The 21924-nt window shown below is 35.4% G+C and overlaps 2 protein-coding genes across 3 annotated transcripts; one reads left to right on the top strand and one right to left on the bottom strand.

The window, feature by feature from the left end:
* Nucleotides 1-796: 796 nt before the first annotated feature.
* On the bottom strand, nt 797-7156 carry LOC115697261 (uncharacterized). 2 transcript variants are annotated; one of them, XM_030624193.2, is made up of 12 exons: nt 6917-7156; nt 6690-6727; nt 6485-6564; nt 5305-6281; nt 4379-4478; nt 4161-4246; nt 3975-4057; nt 3732-3859; nt 3551-3652; nt 1974-2267; nt 1748-1870; nt 797-1331 (listed from the first exon to the last, which is right to left on the bottom strand). In XM_030624193.2, exons 2-12 carry the CDS (start codon nt 6691-6693, stop codon nt 948-950), a joined length of 2361 nt encoding a protein of 786 aa, XP_030480053.1. In that variant the 5' UTR covers nt 6694-6727; nt 6917-7156; the 3' UTR covers nt 797-947. The 2 variants fall into 2 exon arrangements, with proteins under 2 accessions (XP_030480053.1, XP_030480054.1); XM_030624194.2 differs by having other exon boundaries at nt 7011-7128.
* Nucleotides 7157-12444: 5288 nt separating this feature from the next.
* LOC133039728 (uncharacterized) lies at nt 12445-14599 on the top strand. Its single transcript, XM_061118659.1, has 2 exons — nt 12445-12460; nt 12609-14599. Exons 1-2 carry the CDS (start codon nt 12445-12447, stop codon nt 14597-14599), a joined length of 2007 nt encoding a protein of 668 aa, XP_060974642.1.
* The last annotated feature ends 7325 nt before the right edge of the window (nt 14600-21924 follow it).

The following is a 21924-nucleotide window of genomic DNA, read 5'->3' as shown; positions in this document are numbered from 1 at the left end:
TATGCAATTATAAATGGGGGCAGACAAGGTCAAAAAGGGGGACGAAAAAACTCTTATGAAAGAGGCCTTGAAAAAATACTTAGAAATCTAAATAAGATTGACTCGTGGAGTATGCAGAATTTTAACTACAAAACCACGTAAAAAAAATCCTATGTGGATGCATTATTTTTCTATAGCTTCTATTTTTCTGCGTTGAATTATCATCGTGAAGCTCAAATTTGGTAACGAAAATCTGCGTTAACAAAAAAATTTAAAACAAAAATTTTACTTTTATTTTTGTGATTAAAAAATTTTTTTTAAAAAAAATATTACCAAACGTCACCATAATTTTATAATTTGGGGCATTTACTATCATTTCCATAAAATATTTAGTAAATTTGGTATGGCATTTAGAGTAAACATGGCAAAAGTTGTGTAAATAGATAGAGATCCGGAGGCATAGGAGAAGAAGAAAAAAAATGTTACACAGGTACGAATGCACAATCACTAGAGATTGTGATTTTGACTATTTGTTGTATTCTTGATTGAAGATGAAGGTTTCTGATAGCAAAGAAGTTGGTTGGAGTAAAGCGGTCAGACATGGATGGAGCCTTTGTTTTGAATTGAATGGGTTTTGTTGTTTTTATGGGATCCCTTGTGGGGTTTCTGTATAAATTCCGAACGTAAAATCTCATATATATTGACAATTAGTGAGCCAAGATTTCTTTTCACCAATTTTAACAAAAATACAATGTTAGTGTAATTTTCTACAATTAATTTGTTATTACTATTTGTATCATACGATAAAAGAGAGAAAAAAGAGAAAATGATGCTTCTTTGTCAAACCTTTTGCTCAGTCTTTACAGCAATAAAGATAATAAACGAACCCGTAGAATCAACTACGAACGATTTAAAACCTAAAATTGAACTACAAAACTGGTATTGCTATTAGGCAGGTGTTACGAATTTCACATGAGAATTCCTTCTACATTGTTTAGCGCTTTTCTCATAACCTTAAACTTCTCACTAGTGGCTCTGTTGGATTTCACAAGATACTCCTTAACAAAGTATTCAATTCCTTGACGAAGATTTTCAAGGTCTGGTGCAACAGCCACTCTCGTGCATATGTTCCATACGAGCTTATCCGGATACTCAAACATGGCCTCGAAAAGCATCCTAAAGTGCATTATCCTTTTAGGAGTTAGAAGCGTGATATCGTTCAAATCTACCGCCTTCAATACTGCAAGGGAGAGGGAGAAAGAGGCAACCATCTCTACCACAAATTTAGCAAGGTTCCTTGATCTAATAAGCGCCATCGACTCCACCTGTTTAAAGTGATCCCATAGGCAAAACTGTGGAGAGGTAACAAAATTTAAGGCAAAATTATTAAGTCAAGTATATTATAAGAGACAAAGCTTATATACATGAATACCTAAGGTGTAATGACAAAAAGTCAATAGCTGAAAACTTTTACATCAGCAATGAATTTAAATAAATAGTGCAAACACTCATGATCTTGGAGTGATTCAAAATGATAGGACATATATATAATATCGTTAGTTGTATTTGAAATCTGTATGTCATGTACATTAAGGTAGAAATTATGGAAGTTCTTCTCAAGGGAATACAATTCTTCAGTATGCCTTAGTAAAGCACAGCTAAGAAAGAAGCACTTTGCACATGCATTTACCAGCAAATTAGTTTTAGATCTCTTATATAATTCTAAGCGTATGCCATCTTAATCCCATGGCGAGTTAAAAAAAAATACCTGTAAGGTGAATTTGTGATTTTTGTCATGCTCACACAATTTAGTGGCCAGTACAGCATAATACTTGTTGAACACCTTCTCTTGTAAACAACACTCAACAAGAACCCGCATAATCTCTCGGTCCTACAAAACCCACATGAGAACATTGAAATATGATGGAAGAATTTATATATATAAATATACAAATAGAAACAGAAAAAAGATGAAAATAAAACAAGAGCCACACCTGCTTTCCTGGTAAGTCCAACCTTAAAAGCTTCTCAAATGCATCAATGTAGTCCTCACCACTCATTATTATACAAAAAATTGCCTTTCTACCATCTGTGTTCATCCTTTGTTCCGCAGCAAGCTGTAGCATTTTTTGCGCTTCGAGAATCTCTTTATCTATTGTGCTGGCAACCTCCTCAACATCGTCTCTGGCTGAAGCCAAATCCACAGACGACCACCATTGACCTTTCTTATCAGGATCAAGCAGCTTGCTCCATTTGAGACCTCTGATAATTTTTTCTTCTGCTCCTAACTAAAATGAATAAAAACCATATGTAACAATTAAGAAAAAGCAAATTACAGATTTGACAAAAATTAGAAAGACTTTAACTCAGCAGCTTACAAAGTGTCGTAACTATTTATCATAGCAAGAAAAAGAGGCTCCTATTATATTAACTCACACTGATGCAGGTTATCCTTAATGGCCGACTGACACCACACACCAAGCTTAACAAAAGTATTTATGAAAATCCTAAGACTTGCAGTATTACATATATTACTTAGTAGAACACTCGATCTTTCACCAATGCACTCATTAAAAGCAGACATTGCCATCTCTAAATCCTCAGTAATACTTAAAATAACATTTATGTGCCCATCATTTCTCCAAACTACACGAAAGTTCTAATCAAGATAAAGATACTAAGCATATAAGCCACTAAAACTTTGGAAATAATCCAAATATATAATGTAAAATCTTCATAAAATTGACATTCATTATCAGATAACACAGCTGAAAAGTGTGATCATCCTCACAAGAATAAGTTTGGAGCACATTTCTGTTAGCAGCTGTCTCATATAAATTTCCTTCAGTATGGTCCTCGACTTAAATGTTTTAGTAATAAGACCCAAATTTACATGAAGACTGTAACATCAGATAACTTTGAAACTTCTCTAAATTGATAAAAAAAAAAAAAAAAACCTGTCCCAACCAAAGGAAATGGGTTGTAACTTGTGAAGGAAGGGGTTTGGAAAAAGAGAATCCCATGACAAATAAAATCGTGAAATTTTCATAGTTGACTTCCGAATTGAGGAAATGGTCAGAAAATCAAGGTAAGGTTCCCATGAAACATAAAAACCAACAAAACAAAAGAATAATGTACACAATAACAAGACTAGCATAAAAAAGTTAAAATGATGGTAGCTCTTTTTTTTTTGGCAGAAGGGAGGGTAAATGATGGGAGCTCTTGAGATCAAAAAAAGATTTACTAGCATACTTCAAATGATTATCTACGGGTTCTAGATGATGGGTCAGTTTGGAATCCCATCTAAGTTGATGTAGCTACACAAGGGATGTTGGGAAGATATTATATTGTTGGAAAATGGATAACATAACGTCTATTTTAATTTAGGGATTACATTGCAAATACTTTTAACTAAAGCCATAACTAGTAAGATCTAGGAACACCGCTACTTTCTCCTTGTTGAATGAATTCTTAAACTTTGTCCATTCGCAAGTCATTAGTCAGCAATGAAAATCAAAAGACAAAAACTATAACCAGAGGTAAGCAGAATTGAAATTTAAAGTATAAAAACCTTCTGTAACCATTTTTTAATCCTCGTGTGATGTGCTGGATCATCTTTAGATCTTTTCTTGTTGTTTTTTATGTCACATATTGTTTCAAGCATGAACTCCATCTGCATTTACCAAGTCAGTTAAAAGAATTTCAAGAGAAGAATAAGAGATATATTGGAAGAAAAGTACAAACAAACTAACCCTTTTGCTGTTTATATTTTCCTGGCTCTCTTGCGAGGATGCCTTTAGCTCAGTCACTCTATTCTGAACACTGAGAATAAAGTTTTTCATGGATAGAGGATCATCAGCCCTTATTTTCATCCCACAGCCTATTCAGTCGACAATTGCTCGTGTCAAAAAATTAAGCTAAAGTCATGCCTATACATTGAATAACTGACAAAATTGTAGACACGCACACAAAGACACATTAAGAGTCATGCTTACATTGTAAAACTGTCAAAATTGTAGAGACATCAATCTCTGCTAAACGCTTGCTCAGCATGGACATAAAGTCATAAATAAGATCACTGAAATTTTACCAAATGAACTTCCATCAGAGGGGTTCAACATATTCCAAAAATCATAGTTAGCAAATAATAAGTTCAAAATTGAATAAGTGGAGCTACCTACCTTGAGCACACTCCAAATACACATAAATAAGATAGCAACAGAGTAATGTTACGCAGAGAAAGGTTATCTTGGTTATGATACTCATCCTGGAAACGAGACAGAAGATTGTGTTCACATTAAGGGAGTTGACAAAGCATATGTCACTACTGATGCAATGTACTTACTATCAATGTAATTTTTGTAGCAAACTAAGAAATTTTTATATTCAAGGCATATACCTCGAAATTTCTAGCAAGGGAAGCCATAAGCTTTGCACTAAAGTCGATACCAACTGAGCAGGCCATGCCTGCAACAAAAGCAGCAAAAACTGCAGCATACCTTCACAAGAAACATACAAAATAATTTAATAAGACAAATAAAACCAAGATGATATGGTCAGAATACATTTTTCTTACACCACAAAGTACAATGAGAATCAAAAAGGCACGAGATACTCAAAAAAATAATGACATGTTGTCTGTTGTTAACTTTTTTTTTTGTTTTTTTTTGAGGTGTCTGTCGTTAATTACTCTCACATGATTTTCATCATCTAGTTTAAGAAGCAAAACTAAGTTCGCTAAAATATGTTGGTCTTTAATGAAACTTCAGAAAAAAAAAAAAAAATGGAAAGACAGATAAAATAATAATTTGAATCTTGTTGTAATCAACCCCCCTTTTCCCGGTCAAAAAGAAAGAAAGAAAGAAGAGTGAAATTAGCTTGTGATTGTTCAAACTATAAGAGGGGCGTATGTTAATGAATAATAGAGTGTGTTTATATATATAGGTAAAGATACACATAGGAAAATGCTTAGTTATAATATATGTCTCTGAAGGAGATGCCAGTCTTTGGTGAAATTCTAAGTATCGTTTGGAGACTTTCAATGACCCTGTTTTACTACTTTGTTTAACTGATTGAATTTGTCAAATCCATAAACAATTTTAGCTAGTATCGTTTTTAGTAAAACATGATTGATACCATGAATAGTTAGAAGAAGACATTCAACTAGTAGAACTACTCTTGCATTGTGTTGGTCAACAAAAGCAAATAAAAAATTTATATGTGACCCATGAAGTAATAGGATAATTGATAGCAAGAGAGAGAAAAACAAACAAACAATAACATAAATAAAAAATAAGTAATAATAATAAAAAAGCTACACTTAACTGTTCATTTCCACGAGGCCCCCTAGAACAAGAAGCTAAAACCTCCTCACTGATTATTTGAGAAGCTACACTGCGGGCAATTGAGCGAAATATACCAGACATTTCTCCAGTAATTGATTCAACATTGGATTCAGACAACCTATTCAGAAGTCCTCGTACTCGTCTACGAATCTGAGAATGCTCCTCCGGCTCAGCTCCTTTACGAGATCTCAAGTGCGGAGCAACATATTTCTGAGGTGCTTTGCTGGGAACTTCATCAAGCAGCATATCATCTCTACACGAATCCGTCGGTATCGACACATCAATGTTTGTGCTACCTTCCATGTCACTTTCTTTTCCTTTCTCTGGCAACCTTCTTTTCTTATTTTTCTTCCTCGCAGGCACCTCGTCCAGAACATCTGATGGAGCCTCAACGCCATTCATATCTTCTGGTTCAAATAATTCAGCCATTGAATGGGAGGGTATTTCAACTTCTAGGTCCTGATCACTGATTTCTATTTTGCCTTTCTTAATTGAGGTTCTCTTCTTAGATTTCTTAACTGGTAATTCATCTTCCCCATCTGAATCTAAGACAGATCGAATTCCTTCAAATAATAAATTCATTTCATCATCTGCTCCCCTTAGTTTTCCACCCTTCACCTTAAGTTTCTTGGCAAGCTTTCTTTCCAATTCCAAATCCTCCTCAGCATGCACCGCAGCTTCCATCTCAAGAAACTTCTCAAAATTGGTTTTCCCTGTTCTCTTTGAACCCATTTTTCTTTCCACCACTGTTGACTCGCTTAATTCAGCATCACTTGAAGAATCCACGACATGCTCAACACCCTTCTCCATTTTAGAAGGCTTTTGACTCCGTAAGTCATCATCCAACTCTGACAATTGTGTCTGTTTTACATTATAAGGATGAAGAAGGAAACTGTTGGACTTCTTCACACTTTTTGATTTCATATCCCGAGAATTCTTCTGAATTTTTTTATTTTTCTGTTGTCATTAAATTACCACACGTCAAAACTATTGTGCATATTAATCAATTCATCAGTCATGGCTCTCAAACAACAAGACAAAATTTTGGGGCTCTCTTAAATATAGAATAAAACTCAAGAACAACCAATCATTACTACAAAAGCATTGAAACCCACATAAAATTTGCTCAAAACTACCAAAAAGAAAATAAACTCCAATACCTGACGCTGGAGGTGTACTTGGTGTTTTTTGGAATTCTTCTCCAACCGAGCTTCTTTTCTCTTTTCCCGTGGAGATTTTTCTAAGAGAACAGATAATATAACAGGAAAAAGAAAAATCAAACACAATGTATAAATGATAGCATCTCTCAATCATTCGAAAAATTAAACACAGAATCTGACAAGAAGAAGCCAAAATAGTGCTTACCCATGTTCTCTCGTCACTGAAGTTCTTAAAGTGATGAACTGTAAGAGAAGAAACCATATATGAGATAGCTCCAATAGTGAGATATAAACGATTCTACAACTTATATACTTTCGAAGAAGATACTCTAACCATAGCTAATGAAAAGGGTGCAAATATCACATCAAGGGTTCCGATAACAAATTCGGAAAGCCGCATACATTAATAAGAGAAAATAGAGAGATACTAACCAAAAGAATAACAGAGAGAAGCCGAAATCGGAAGAGAAAAGACAGGAAGAGAATTGGGAGAGGGACCAGAGAGGGGATGGATGGGAGAGTTTACCGGTGGCTAATGAACAGGAGAACTGAGAATAGGAGCGGGTCGAGTTTTGAACTGTAGATATTCTCGGTTGTCTACCTAACCTCTCTCTAGGTTTCAGTTTCACTAAAATTTAAAAAAAAAAAAAAAAATTAAAAGGTTTCAGCTTCACTATAATTTCAAACAAAAAAAACAAAAAGCGTTTATATATTACAACATGTTTTACTTGAGACTCGAACCTAACCCCAAGTGGTTAAAAGAAAAAAAAATTAAAAGGTTTCAGTTTTACTATTTTCCTTTTCATATTTACTAGTATAGTAGAAGGCTATGTAGCAGTATCAACAAAGGTATTTGAAATGTGCGTAAAATTTGGAAAATTTATACGGTATACTAACTTTTATTATTTTTTTACAAAAATATTGTCAGGCGGTATTTTTTACTTTTTTACTGTATTTTTTTATAAGTTTCATACTGCAGTATACTGTGTTAAGTTTTCACTTGTGTTTTACTGATATTTTTTAGTTGTTCTACTATTGTTTTGAGTTGTTCTGTTTTGTGTTTTACTGGTGTTTTATAAAAACACAGTATTTTTGAAAACTTTTCTGTGTGAAAGTATTTTTGTAAAAGTTAACCCAAATTCCAATATTTTTATAAGTTTCTCTAAAATTTTAAAACATATATCTAAAACTAAATTGAATTATAGTACTTAATGATCCATGAAAAATACACCTTAATTACTTGAAAAAATAGAGGCATTTGGGTATCCTATTGAGCGGTGTTCACGGATTGGTTTGGTCCAAATTTTCATAAGTTTTGAACCAAACCAGTATAACTGTTTTTTTCAATACTAGAAACCAAACCAGACCAAAAAGTTTCTCAAACCAAACCAATTCGAAACCACGGTTTATGTGTAATTGATAATTATTCATATTTTTTTAGTAATTATACTATTTTTACTAAGTTTTTAATTTTATTTTTCAAAATATATATTAAACATGATAAGTAATAGATTTATAAGATATAAATAATGATATAAAAACATTCTCAAAAGTCAAACATAACATAAAAATCTAAAATTTATACAATAAAAAACTTGACACACAAAAAAGTTCTAAATTATACATATAGTCATACATAAAAAAAAATATATGTTAAGCAAAAATTTCACATTTAAAATATTAAAATAAATGCAAAACACAATTTCACCTATATGCCGAATTTTGTTGGAATTTATTTTACCAGGATCTTAGATCTACTCACAAGTATGTTGTTTAACACCCTAAATATGAACTTTCTAAAATGATAATTAAACACATATAAAGTTAAGAAAACCTTACATTGGTTGCAGCGGAATAATGTCTCCTTCCACTCAGATCTCTAACCCTTGTATCATTTCTGTCGCAGAGTATTATCAAGATCTGAGCCCGAATGTCCTTCTCTTTGTGTGTGATCCTTCACAGTCTTCCAATCTATGATTGAGGTACCACTTGCTGTGTGTGGGCACTACTCTATCACTAAGGGTTCGAAATTGAGAAGAAGAAAAGAGAGAGGTATAGGGTCGGCTATAGAGAGAGAAGTAGAAGGCTCAATTTTTCTGAAAAAGGCAATTTCTGATTTTCTGACCAAAAGGCATATTTTTGACTGAGCTATCACTTTCTATTTATGGGCAACTACTAGGTTTAGGTTAGCAATTATTTGGCATTAAAATAATAAAAATATTAATTGGAAAACCTCACCCAAGTGGCCGGCCATAGGTGTTAATGGGCCTTACTTGGATTTTGCAGTTTTCACAATTTTTATTTCTATTTTCTCAAAAACGCCAATTTTCAAATTCTAACCATTTACATGCCAAAACTAATTATTTAATAACTAAAATAAATTATTAAATAATATTGTCATTTAATTTAATTATTAATTTGACATATAGAGTCTCTTAATTAATAAATAAACCTAGAATCTCTTTTCTTTACAATTTCACCCCTGCTTAGTGAAAATTCACAAATTAGACATAGTCTAACTTTAGAATTATAATTGATTAATCACAAATCAATTATTGAGTCTTACAAGTAGTATAGTCTCAACTAGAATGGGGACCATGGATCTATATGATGAGCTTCCAATAAGTGAACCGAATTTACTAAGTAAATCCCTACTTATTAATTCCTCGTTGAATCCACTCTTAGAACTTAGAATTGCACTCTCAGACTTATATAGAGCATATTATATGTTCCACGATATAGATATGCTACCTTATTTAACCATTGTTATAATATTATTGTGATCAAAGATCCTTTATATAGATGATTTACATCGAGATGGGATAATTTTACCGTTTACACCCCTCAACGTATTTTGCCCCTTAAAACACTTAGCTACTTGTAAATGATGTTTAGTGATCTAAGAATTAGTCACTTAAACAAGAGCTCATCCATTTACTTCTATTTAGCTAAGCTCGAAGGGAATCATCACTTGACTTCTACACATCAGTAGAAGCTATAGATTCCATATTTATGTTCAGCACTCCCACTCAATCATACTATCATGTTCCCAAAATATACGTATCACCCTGACCCAAAAGTAGGCTTAACTAATAAATCAAAGAACATGAATAGCACTCCTGAGTTGAGCCTAAGCATATCAGGATTTAGATTCTTTTAATCTTAAGATCAACTACTGATATTGACTTGGAAAGATACAACGGTAAGTTTATAATATCTTAACTAAGTTCAATATCGGTCCAGTCCAATGTATACTCCATACATTCGAAACTAGTATACTTTACCAATGTCCTGGAAAGAACATAACACTTACTCCAAGTGTAAGTACGCATCATCGCTGATTATCACATCAGTGTAAATCCAAAACACTAATGAAATAGGGACTTAGTCTTTTGAATCATATAATCACAATCACATTCCACTGTGTTGACAATACTGTAATTGTGAATAAACATATGATCTGGACTTAACAGATTTTGTGTATTAATATAATAAACATATTAAACCATAAGCATGTAAAATTCATGCAAACATAAATCACTTTAATTTCTTATATTGATAACTAATCAGATTGTAAAGGGTTTTATTTAGGGCACAAAACCTAACAAATTTATAGCATAAGAGTTTATTAATTTAAGTTCGACTCATCCAAGATTATAAGAATAACCTTTTAATTACAATCCTTTTATTTAAAGGAAATACCCTTTGATTCCAATTACGATGATATTAAATGATTTATAACAATTTAGGAGAATTTGGGGTAAATTTGGAATTGCAGCTGAACTTAGTCAATTTAATTAACCGAGCTGCCTACATACCTTCTTTGTGAAGGATCAAGCCACTTGTAGTTCAGAATACGGTATTTTAGCATTTGGATATAAGGATTCCGGTAGATGACCACTTTCAGGAATCCTTTGCTATTTAAAAGTTTAGAAACATTCCTAGGTGTATGACCTTTTATGGAATTTTAAGATTTGTATTTTTATACCATTTTTGCGGTATTGGTGACTGCACTTAGTTTTAGCAACTAAGTTGCATACGTATCCTTTTATAGGAATCAAGTCAAACGTAGTTCCGAATTTTAATTTTTTTTTATGAGGTGAATGACCTCTCTTTTTTTTGGAAAGCCATTTAATTTGTTATGGCTTTGAAGTTTAGTGCACTTTTTAATTTTTAGGTAAAATTACCATTTTTGAGACTTTGTGAGGTTAATGACCTCTTTGAAATTCTAAGATTAATTTTAGTGAGCTCATTTGGAATTTTGTGCCATTTTGTATGGATTTTAGAATTTTACCACTTTTTGTGATAAATTGAGTCTTGAAATCGTTTTATTGTTTATTTAAAATAAAATAAAAAGATTATTTGAGTGATATTTTTAATTAACTTAGTATAATTTCCAAAAGGAAATAATTAAATTAATTATTAATTTTTTATATGATAATATTTAGTTATCATTTTTAATTCAATTTAAATTTTAAATTGAATCAAATATAAGATATAATTTACGGCTTAAATTTTTATCCGTATATAAATCTCTTATAATGCTCAACGAAACATGTGTTTTTTCAACGAATTCAGAAAGTTGAGTCTCTCCTGCTAGGTTGCCACACTTTGAGTCATCTTTCGTTTATCAGTGTAGGACCTTCATTCGTCTACTCATTTTTTATCATTTGAATTTGAAGATTCGATTCTCTACCACGACTCAATTTTGAGAAGGTAACTAGAAGTTTTTTTTTTATGTATATATATTTATATACACCCTCCTTTTATTAGCCATTATGCTAATTTTTCTTCTACTCATGCAACTATTGAAACGTGGCACTCCTTTGTGTCCTTGAGATTTGATTAAATGTCAGTATTTGTTCACCATCTTATGTAGGTGTAAGGAATGACATTAATGAATATATATCACATAAAAATAATTTTAATCTTATATGAATACATATATATTTATACGTATATATGCCTGGGTCAATACTGTGATCGCACATGTATGGGCCAACATATATATTTTCAACAATATATATAATTTGTATATAAGCCCAGCTTTTTTCTTTTAGCAATGATTGCTCAATGTGAATATTTAATCTCTTTTTTTTCAAACTCTGATAGGCCGATTAGAAGTATATGTACATATTTATATATATCTATCAATTGATATAATTCAGAGTACTGCTTCTTTTCGAAAGTAATATTTAATTTTTTTTTTAAGTCTGCTCTTTTTAATAATTTTGCCATCCTGATAATTTCTTAACCATAAAGATCTTTTTCAATAAATCGGACAGCATAATAGTATCAAATTTGTTAAGATTTCATATATTTTTCATGGCTATATCTCACTTTTGAAGATCTTTTATGGCTAAAATAAAGCCTAGATCAAAGTGGACCATGAAAAATATAACAAAAATATTGGTTCGATTTTAGCAGTATAACGGTGTGTAAAAAAAATGAGAATTTCCCTTTTATCTCTTGGCTATATCTCACTTTTGAAGATCTTTTGTGGCTCAAAAAGCCTAGATCAAAGTGGACCAAAGATAAAAGAGAAAAATTCATTAGAGCAAAGAAAGATTTAAAGTGAAGAGCAAAGAATAAAGAATTTTACCTATCACTTACTCTGTAGAAACTCTTGAAGATGAAAATTTTATGCACAAAGCCTTCTCTCTTACTTATTTTCTCTCATGTTTAACTCTTACGTTTACTTCTGAAACTGCCCAAAAAATAATAAAAACCCTATTATGCTGCCTCTCTTCCCTTTTATAGAGACACTTTCTTTTTATTTTTATTATTTTTTTATTTCTTTCTAACCACCCACTCAACGTATAAGTGGTGAGAGTGGAGAGAATATCTCCTAATTTTACTCTCATCTTGACTGATCATTTTTATCATACTATTATTATTACTTTTTTTTTCATTATTATTATATTTTTTTTTATTAAACAAATTATTCCTTTACATTTTGAATGGCTTATAAAGAAGGTAATTTATTTATAATAATAATAATAATAATAACCCTTTTTTTCGTTCAACAGATGCCCCCTCAAGCATGTGCATGCAATTTATGTACATGTGCATGCTTGAGTTTCTCTGATTTAAAGGACTAATTTGTTTGCTTCTTTTTGTTTAGGCATGGATGCCTTTGGTATGCTTCATTCTCAGCGGGCTCCTGACGAGACGGGATCTGAAATTAAGTATGGGCCATCTTATCCACGGTCCGTACCACTGAAAGAAGTTCGGATTTCAGTGGTCCCACATGACCTTGTTTCTTTATCAAAAACTAAGGATGTTAGTTTTGGTGACTTGCGATATTGTTATTCTAACGATCAAGAGGCCATCCAACACGTGCGACATTATGGCGCAGATTTCAAAGCCAAAGTTCTTGAATTGGTCGATAACAAAGCTGATGCTGACATTACTCACAAAGTTAATAGTGAGTTCTTTCCCAGCCTTCACTGCATTTTACTGGATAAGAAGGTTACTGGAAATTTTTCTTTTAGGGGGAGGGCCCAATTTCTCCCTTATCTAATGGAATGGACAGAGATGATTTTACGTCAGCATCTAGGTACCCTACGTGATGCTGAGATTTATGGTGCCATATCAGTATCTAGGTACCCCTTCTTAATGGAACCAACTGTGTGGAGAGCTTTCACAGAACATTGGGGGCCCTTAGCGAACACTTTTCACCATAGCAGCGGCGAAATGGGTATTTCTTTGTATGACTTGAAGGTCATTGGCGGCTTACCGATTTTGGGGATTCCTTATGAAGAATTTATTCCCTTAAATGCAAAACTAATGCAAGGACCTATGCGCAGTCCAATTGTGTCAGAGCTTTTAAGGACTCACGCTCGAATTTGTGTCCATTTGAAAGTTACAAAAGTAACATGGCAGCAATGGGTTGAATATTTTTATAGAAAGAAGAAAGTTTTTGGAGGTGTTAAAGCAACTTCTGACTCCAAAACTTCCAAAACTTCAAAGAGAACTTTCCAAAGAAAAGGGCATAAACAAACAGATGTGTGCTCTCTTCCTTTAGAAGCATCCCGTGAATGTATCCTTGCAGCTTTTGTGTCTTTATGGTTAAGTCGATTTGTGTTTCCCTACCAAGGCTACGATGTGAGACCAGAGACTTTTTATATGGCTTCGTTGATGGCACAAGGGGTTAAAGTTTCACTAGCGCCTTCTGTTTTAGGATATATTTATTATGGTTTGAGTATCGAAGCTCTGCATATGCAAGGTCTGGGTGAAAGTTTCATGCCTGTACATTACGTACTGGGTTGGTTGGCTGAACATTTTTGTGATCTTAATAGTGGTTGGAGTTCCCTAATTGACTTGCCTTTTTTAGGCAAGTATGCTGGAGTGCCACCTGAAGAGCGGAGTTTAAACATAGCCCGTCGTATCTTGAGGGAAGAAGATTATGTCATTCACCGACCATATTCTTTTCCTATTGAAGAAGATGTTGATTGTATAGACCATGAAGACTTATCTGATGTTAGATTTGAAATGCTTGTTTCTATGCGTTCATCTATGTTGCCTGTGAGAGTGGGCAAGGACTTATTCATTGAACCATATTTTCCCAATAGATTCGCTCGCCAGTTTGGATTTGATCAAGGTGTGCCATCGAATGAACTTCGTTCTAGTTTTTCTTGGAGGACACAATGTGGGATAATTGGTGTTGCTGAAGCTTGGGCATTACTACTGAGAAGGAACACTGGTATTCACTTTCATATTCCCAGTATCACTCGCATGGGTCAGTGTACTTGGTGGTATGGTCGTTGGTGGGTAAGAACTTGTATACCTTACTTAGGAAGATCCGTGAGAAATCTCCATTTAGAGTTAACCAAGAAACCTTATGTGGAGGAGGATCCTAAGTATATCATTAAGGACATTCGAAAAATTTATTCCACCCTTGATGAGGTTTCTTTGAGATGTACTCCTGAAAAGCATGATTTTACTGATTCTGACTATGCCGTCACTAGTGCTAACTATGTCGATGTTGAATCGGACATTGGATCAGAAAACGACCATTCTTTAGCTCTGCATTTCAAACGAGTGAAACGTGCAAAGCATGATGATTCTAGTCGTATTGAAGATGTCTCCTTCCCACTTTCTCAGAGTTCATAGATGTCACCATCTGATACTTGCTTTGGAGCTTCTAGCTCTAGGGATGAAGAACTTATCGATTTTGACGGGTCTGATGATTATGTTGACAAAGGATTTGACAATGAGGCATTGCCTACAGAGCCAGCCATTCTACCAGAACCGATTGTCTCAGCAAAGACAGATGTTCCATCATTAGTTGTTCCCTCAGATTTGCTTATTCCTCGATCGTACCCAGTGTTGGCACTGTCAGCTTCAGCAATCACCAACTCAGACTTGAATGAGCATACCAAGAGGTTTGTGATTGAATGCATGAAAGACATTCTTCGTTTGATATCTTCTCCTTTGACAACAACAAACATCTCGAAACATCATGCGAACGTGGGTGTGCAACTTGACGTGTTGAGTTTTCTCTGTGGGCATTACAAATGTCGCTTAGCAGAGGTTTCATGGTTCACTAACAATGTCAATGATTTGCTCAAAACTCAGGAAAAGTCTCTCACTTCTGCTCAAGTTGTTGAGAATGCCCTTAGTCTTAATGAATCTCTTATCATGGATCTTCTTCGTCGTGATAAGGATAATTTGGCGGCTATAAATCATTTGTCCATATCTGTTACTAACAAGACAAAGGATTTTGAAGCTTTTAAAGCAAAAGAAGCAGAGATTATTGCAGCAGAACTAGTCATACAACAATGACGAGCTGAGTTCGAAACCAAAAAAGCATCGTTTGAGGTAGATCTTTCTAGTCTCAATGATTCCTTGAAGGAGCAACGACATCTCGCTGAGGAGATAAGTCGGTCAAAGGACCAAGCTAGTGTAGAAAAATTCCATGAAGCTGAGAGAGCGAAAGCAACACTCAAGATTCAAGAAGAAGAAATCCAGAGAAGACTCGGAACTTTAACTTTGTTTCTTCAGATGGACTAAAGATCTTACAATTTTTCTTCGAAAACTTTTTAGTTTTAGTTTTAGTTTTTGTTAGTTTTTTTTTAATTAGCCTTGAGGACTAATAGTATTTCGTCATTTAGACCTTTTAGAATTTTGACTCCTTTGTTAGGAGGAATAAATAATATATATTTTTTATTTTGTGGCTGCATCCAATTTTTGTTCAGATTGCCTACGTACCCTTTTAAGGGATCAAGCCGTTCGTAGTTCTTTACAATTTTTTTTTGAGGAGATATATTTTTTTATTTTGTGTGGCTGGGCCTAGTTATAAACTAGATTGCCTACGTACCCGAAGTGGGATCAAGCCTTACGTAGTTCATTGCACACTCGCCTTTTTTTTTAAGTGCGCTGTCTACACCATGGGAAAATACATTTTTGTTTAAGTGTAGAACTTTTTGATGAACTTCCCATTAACACACGGATAAATGCGTCGACCTTCTGAATTTGAAAGTTCATATGCCCCTCTTAGGAAGACCTTAGTGACAACATAAGGTCCTTCCCATTTTGCTTCAAATTTGCCTTTCATCCTTCTAGTTATGACAATTAGTCTTTTCACAGTAAGCACTAGATCCCCGATTGAAAAAGATCAAAATTTAACCTTCTTGTTGAATGTCCCAGCTACCTGGGCTTGGTAAATTTTGAGCTTTTGTTGAATAGCAAGTCGCTTTTCATCTAATGCTTCACGCTCGGCTAGTCGGGCTTGCACATTTTCATCTGGGTTTGTTAGTTGAGTAACAATTATTAATGAAGGTATTTGTACCTCCAAAGGTAACACTGCCTCAGACCCAAACACCAAGTTATAAGGTGTGCAACCAGTTTCAGTCCTCACAGTGGTTCTATAAGCCCATAAAGCTTCTAGGAGGTGTTCATGCCAATCCCTTTTATTCTTTGTTGTTGTCTCCTTCATGATTTTGCATAACACTTTGTTAAATGCTTCTGCTTGACCATTTGAAGACGGGTTGTAACTAGCAGAGAAACTATGCTTGAATTTGTATTTGTTCATCAACTTGACCATTGCCTTACATTTGAAATAAAAGGGCATTGTCAGAGATAATTTTTGAAGGAACCCTGTATCGGTAAATTACATGGGTCCTTATAAAATCAGCGACATCTTCTGCCCGTACTTCTTTTAGTGGTACAGCTTCAGCCCATTTAGAGAAGTAATCTGTGATGGCCAAAATATATTTATGGGCTTTGGAAGAGGGTGGCGTAAAAGGACCAATGACGTCCATTCCCCATGTTTCGAAAGGCCATGACAGTATAGAAGGATGGAGTGGTTGAGGGGGTTGGATGAAATCTCCATGTAATTGGCATGACTTACAACATTTAGCAAAATTAACTGCATCTTGAACCATAGTAGGCCAATAGTAACCCAACTACTTTAATTGAGCCGACAATTTTGGGCCGGCTTGATGGGCGCCACATGTACCGGCATGAGTCTCTTGAAGTGCATGTGCCGCTTCTTCTATCGAAAGGCATCTCAACAATATCCCATCGAATGAACGCTTGTACAATGTGTCATTAAAGACCACAAATCGAGGTGCTCTTCTTCTTACATCCACTCTTTTCTTCAAGTCTTCTGGCAAGACTCCTTTTTGGATGTAGTCTTTGATTGGCTGACGCCAGTCATTTTCATTTACACTATCCAGGAAAGTTATCAAGTTGACTGTATTTTCTTCTTCAACTCTTTCCGTAGATTGGGATAATACATGGCGTTCCCCTATGGTAATTTGGATATCCCTTTCTTCAGGAAGTGTTAGTGATGCAGCTAAATTAGCAAATGCATCAGCTTTACCATTTTTTTGATTTGGGGATGTGATTTAGAGTTATATCTTGAAATTGGCCAAGCAAATAATTAGCCTTTTCATGATAAGGGACTAAATTCTCATGCTTGATCGCAAATTCACCACTCATTTGTTTAATAACCAAAAGAGAATCGCCAAATACCTCCAATGATTGTATTTTCATTTCGAGTGCAACTTTTGAGGCCGATAACTAATGCTTCATATTCTGCTACATTATTTGTGCATATAGCTAGAATATGGAAAGAGTAAGGTATCATGCCTCCTGACGGTGTCACAAAGACAATTCCCGCACCTGCCCCACTACTTCTTGCTGCCCCATCAAAATATAATTGCCATGATGAAGTATCAACTGTGAAGACTTCTTCGTTAGGAAGATCTTCTCCCAACTCCATATCATCTGGAATTGGGTGTGCTGCCAGAAAATTAGCCAAAGCTTATCCTTTTATTGCTTTTTGCGAGACAAAGTTGATTTTAAATTCTGACAACATCATGGACCATTTGGCGAGTCGTCCAGACAACACGGGCTTGCATAGGATATATCTTAGCGGGTCAGCTTTTGACACTAAAGTCACAGGATGTGAGAGCAAATAGTGTCGTAGTTTTGTGATGGCAAAAATTAAAGCCAAGCACACTTTCTCAATTGGAGGGTAGTTTTGTTCTGCCCCTACTAAAGTTCTACTTAGGTAGTAAAGAGCGACTTCTTTTCCCTCCTCATTGTTTTGTGCCAGCATGGCTCCTAAGGAGCGGTCGAGTGATGTGATATATAATATCAATGGCTTTCCTAAGATTAGAGCTCTCAACACTGGGGGGTGTAACATGTACTTTTTAATACTTTCAAAAGCATTCTGGCATGCCTCATCCCAAATGAATGGGACATTTTTCTGCATCAATCTCGAAAAAGGTTGACATCTACCGGACAAGTTTGAGATGAACCTTCGGATATATGCAAGTCTTCCTTGTAGTCCACGTAATTGACGTAAGTTACGTGGGGGAGGCATTTCCAAAATTGTTTTGATTTTTGTAGGGTCGATTTCAATTCCTCGATGTCTGACGATAAACCCGAGGAACTTTCTCGATGTTACCCCAAATGCACATTTTAAAGGATTCATCTTGAGATTGTGTTGCCTGAGTCTGTCAAAGACTCGTTTTAAATCATCAAGATGATTTTTCCTTTCTTTTGTTTTGACCACTAGATCGTCGACATAACATTCGGCAGTATTGTGCATCATGTCTTCAAAAATTGTGGTCATTGCTCTTTGGTAGGTTGCCCCTGCATTCTTGAGGCCAAATGGCATAACTGTATAACAAAATATGCCTTTTGGTGTCCGAAAAGCAGTGAGCTCTTCGTCCTTGTGTGCCATTTTGATTTGGTTGTACCCAGAAAATCCATCCATGAATGATAAGGCATCAAAACCAGTGATGGCATCTATCAATAACTCAGTGATGGGGAGTGGGAATTCATCTTTTGGGCAAGCCCAATTGAGATCTCGGTAGTCCACGCATATGCGGAGTTGCCCATTTTTCTTCATCACAATGACGATGTTTGCAAGCCAAGAAGGATACTGAACTTCCCGAATAAACCGGCAGTCTCTTAACTTGTCAATTTCTGCCTCGACTTTGGGAAGTAATTCTGGTCGAATCCTTCTTCGAGATTGTTTAATAGGGGTAGCGTCTTTTGATACTGCCAACCTGTGCACAACAACCTTTTGGTTCAACCCCGACATGTCTCTATATAACCAAGCAAATACATCTTTGTTCTCACAAAGGACTTGTATGTACTGTGGTAACTCTTCTTCAGATGATAGAGCACTAACAAACACAGGCTTTGGATCATCCTCGGTCCCGAGGTTGATCTCTGTTAAATCATCCACAGTTGCTTGTCCTCCATCTTCAAATTCCTGAGGTGCTGGTTGAAAGATGTCTATAAAATCTTCTGAAGGGTTTGAGCTTGAGCCTTCATCTTCTACGGTCAAACTTTCTTCATAAGAGAGGTAATTGACTTTAGCAAAATTTTCTTCATCTTCTTTTGTTTCACGCCCCCGAATAGTAATTCTCAAAGATTTCTTTTGTTTTGGCACCCACTGTTTTTGCTTTTTGGTTCCCTTTGACTGTGGAGCACTTGGGAAAACAAGCCTTTCGAATGCTGACACTCGTGGGGTAGATGTGCTTGCTTCAAGTCTATCAAATACCGACACCCGCGGGGAAGGTGTAAGAACATCGTCGTTGTGAAACATTTTTTGTTCCTCCTTTGTTAACTCGTCTGGTTCAAAAGAAGCTTTTAAACAATCACTATTTTGATGGATTGCTTCTTGAAATGAACCTTTATCTTTTCTGTTTTGAAGGTTTTCGGAGTTACAAAAGTGGAGGACGTTTTATTGAGAGTGATGACTCTTTTATTTTTCTTGCTATCTTTTCCAAAGGAAATTGAAATTTGCATTTTACCCTTGGGTAGTGACTGATTGATTTTCCTTAGTGGTAAAGTAAAGCTTGTCATCAGGGCTGTCATTGAATCTTTGATTGGTGTCAAAGCTTTTTGCCCAACTCTTCGTTGACTTTTAGGGATGTACTTGAAGGTTCGTTTTTGGTTAGATACCTTCAAGTTCTCCTCTTTGGACTGAGGAGATTTCACAAGGGATAATTGTTTAATTTGTGGAGAGTTTTGTACGACTGAGCTTTCATGACGTTTGCTCTCCTTAAGTTTCCCTTTCAAGATGGTGACATTAGCTGGCTTGTAAAATTTTGCATCGGCATAATTCACTTGTTCCCCGTAAAAGGGATTCGGGTCTGCATTGACACTTTTGACTTTGCCTTCCTTGCAAAACTTAAAGCATTGGTGGAGTGTTGAAGGAATGACTCCATATTCATGAAGCCATGGTCGCCCTAACAACACATTGTAGGATGTATCTGAATCAATGACATGAAATAAGGCTTCAGAATTTAACTCGCCTATTTCAATTTTTAGTGTGATACTTCCCCTTACTTTTTCTCCAGCTTGGTTAAAACCTTGAATAGTCAATGATGATGGAGACAAATGACGTGGGTGTAAACCAACATCTCTCAAGGTTTTTAAGGGGAGTACATTCACAGCCGATCCACAATCCAACATGATGCGGCTCACGCGAATGTCAGCAACCATACCCGTTACGTAGAGAGGTTGATTATGTAAGGCAGCTCCCAACTGACGATCTTTATCATCGAAAGTTATGCATGCCATACAAGAGGTATGCGTCTCAGGTTATGTAGGTTTCACTGGCTCTATTTTCTTCGTATGAAATTCAGGACTTGTCAATGCGACAACAAGTGCATTTCTATGCTCAGGAGACATTTGCAGTGCATCATAAACGCTTAAAAGAGCAGGAATGCCTTTAGATGAGCCAATATATCATATTTTGCTCGCGTCATCTCATCTTCACCAGTGCTTTTACATCTTTGATTGTCATTGGCGAATTCTTGGTTGGCCGAAGATGAAGGCTTTTGAAGGTCTTGTTTAGCTTTTTCAAGCTCTTTCGCTTCTTTTTCCTTCTTTGCAAAAATTTTCCACCGCATATCTTGCAAGGTAATTTCATCTACCTCTTTTTCACTTTCAGGTGAGGTAGATTCTGGATCTTCTTTTGTTAACAAAGTCATGCAGCAATCCGATACACTGTCATTACAACTAGTTGCCTTGTCCCGTAACTCTTTTGGTAAAAACTCCTCCAGAGTTACTAGATTTCGTTTGGTTGTTCGAATTCGTTCCTTTTGGAAACGACCTTTTGCTTGCCGATCCTTTTCTTATCCTTTATATCTGGTCTACTCCGAAATTTGACTCCGGAGTTTCTAGATGGCTTCCGAGATGGAATTTTTGTCAGTTTTTTCCGAGTACATGTTTGCCATGTACTTTCTAAATCCTCTTCACTATCATACCAGTCCTCCCAAATTTCTAGATTAGGCTCTGTCATGAGCTCATATAATGTAGGAATATTTGGGTTTCCTGGCCTTGGCATGTTTGAATGGGCTTGGACTATTGTAACTTCCTTGTCGAATTCAAATGCCATAGAAATTATGTCCCTTTGTGTAGGATCATTTGGTATTTGGTCATTCTCGGTTAAGGAAGTCGTATTTGTTGTCACTTTCCCGAGAGAAGAGTCAATCTCAATCTCTTTTCTCTTGATCATGCCTTCGATAATGTTTTTAAGGATGTAGCAATCAGCAATCCAACAGTGGGTGACTCACAATTTGGTGGTACCGACAATAATTTGGATCATTTGTCATACCAACCTCATTGGGTCGTTTCGGCTCAGGGAGTCGTATTGCCTTAGCTTTTAACAACTCATCAAAAATCTGGTCGACGTTATCATCATCGAATGAATACTTAACTTCCTTCCTTTCTTTGAGAGCTAATTTCTTTTGTGGTTCCCGTGCCTTCCCTTTATCTTTGTGTCCGGTATTGATAAAAGTTACCATTGATTCTCCCTTCTTGAATGGCTTTTTGTTTTCGAATCTCGGTGAGGGTTTGCCACCCCTTTGTCGAGAAATTTGTATTTCAACGTTGCAGGCCTTCGAGATGAGCTCATTGAAAGTTTTGGGTTCTACTGTGCCCACAAAAGTTGCCACCTCAAGGTT

Source organism: Cannabis sativa, chromosome 7, assembly GCF_029168945.1.
Source record: "Cannabis sativa cultivar Pink pepper isolate KNU-18-1 chromosome 7, ASM2916894v1, whole genome shotgun sequence".
Classification (NCBI taxonomy): domain Eukaryota; kingdom Viridiplantae; phylum Streptophyta; class Magnoliopsida; order Rosales; family Cannabaceae; genus Cannabis; species Cannabis sativa.
Note: the sequence above shows the minus strand (reverse complement) of the source record. Positions and strands in the feature narration are given on the sequence as shown.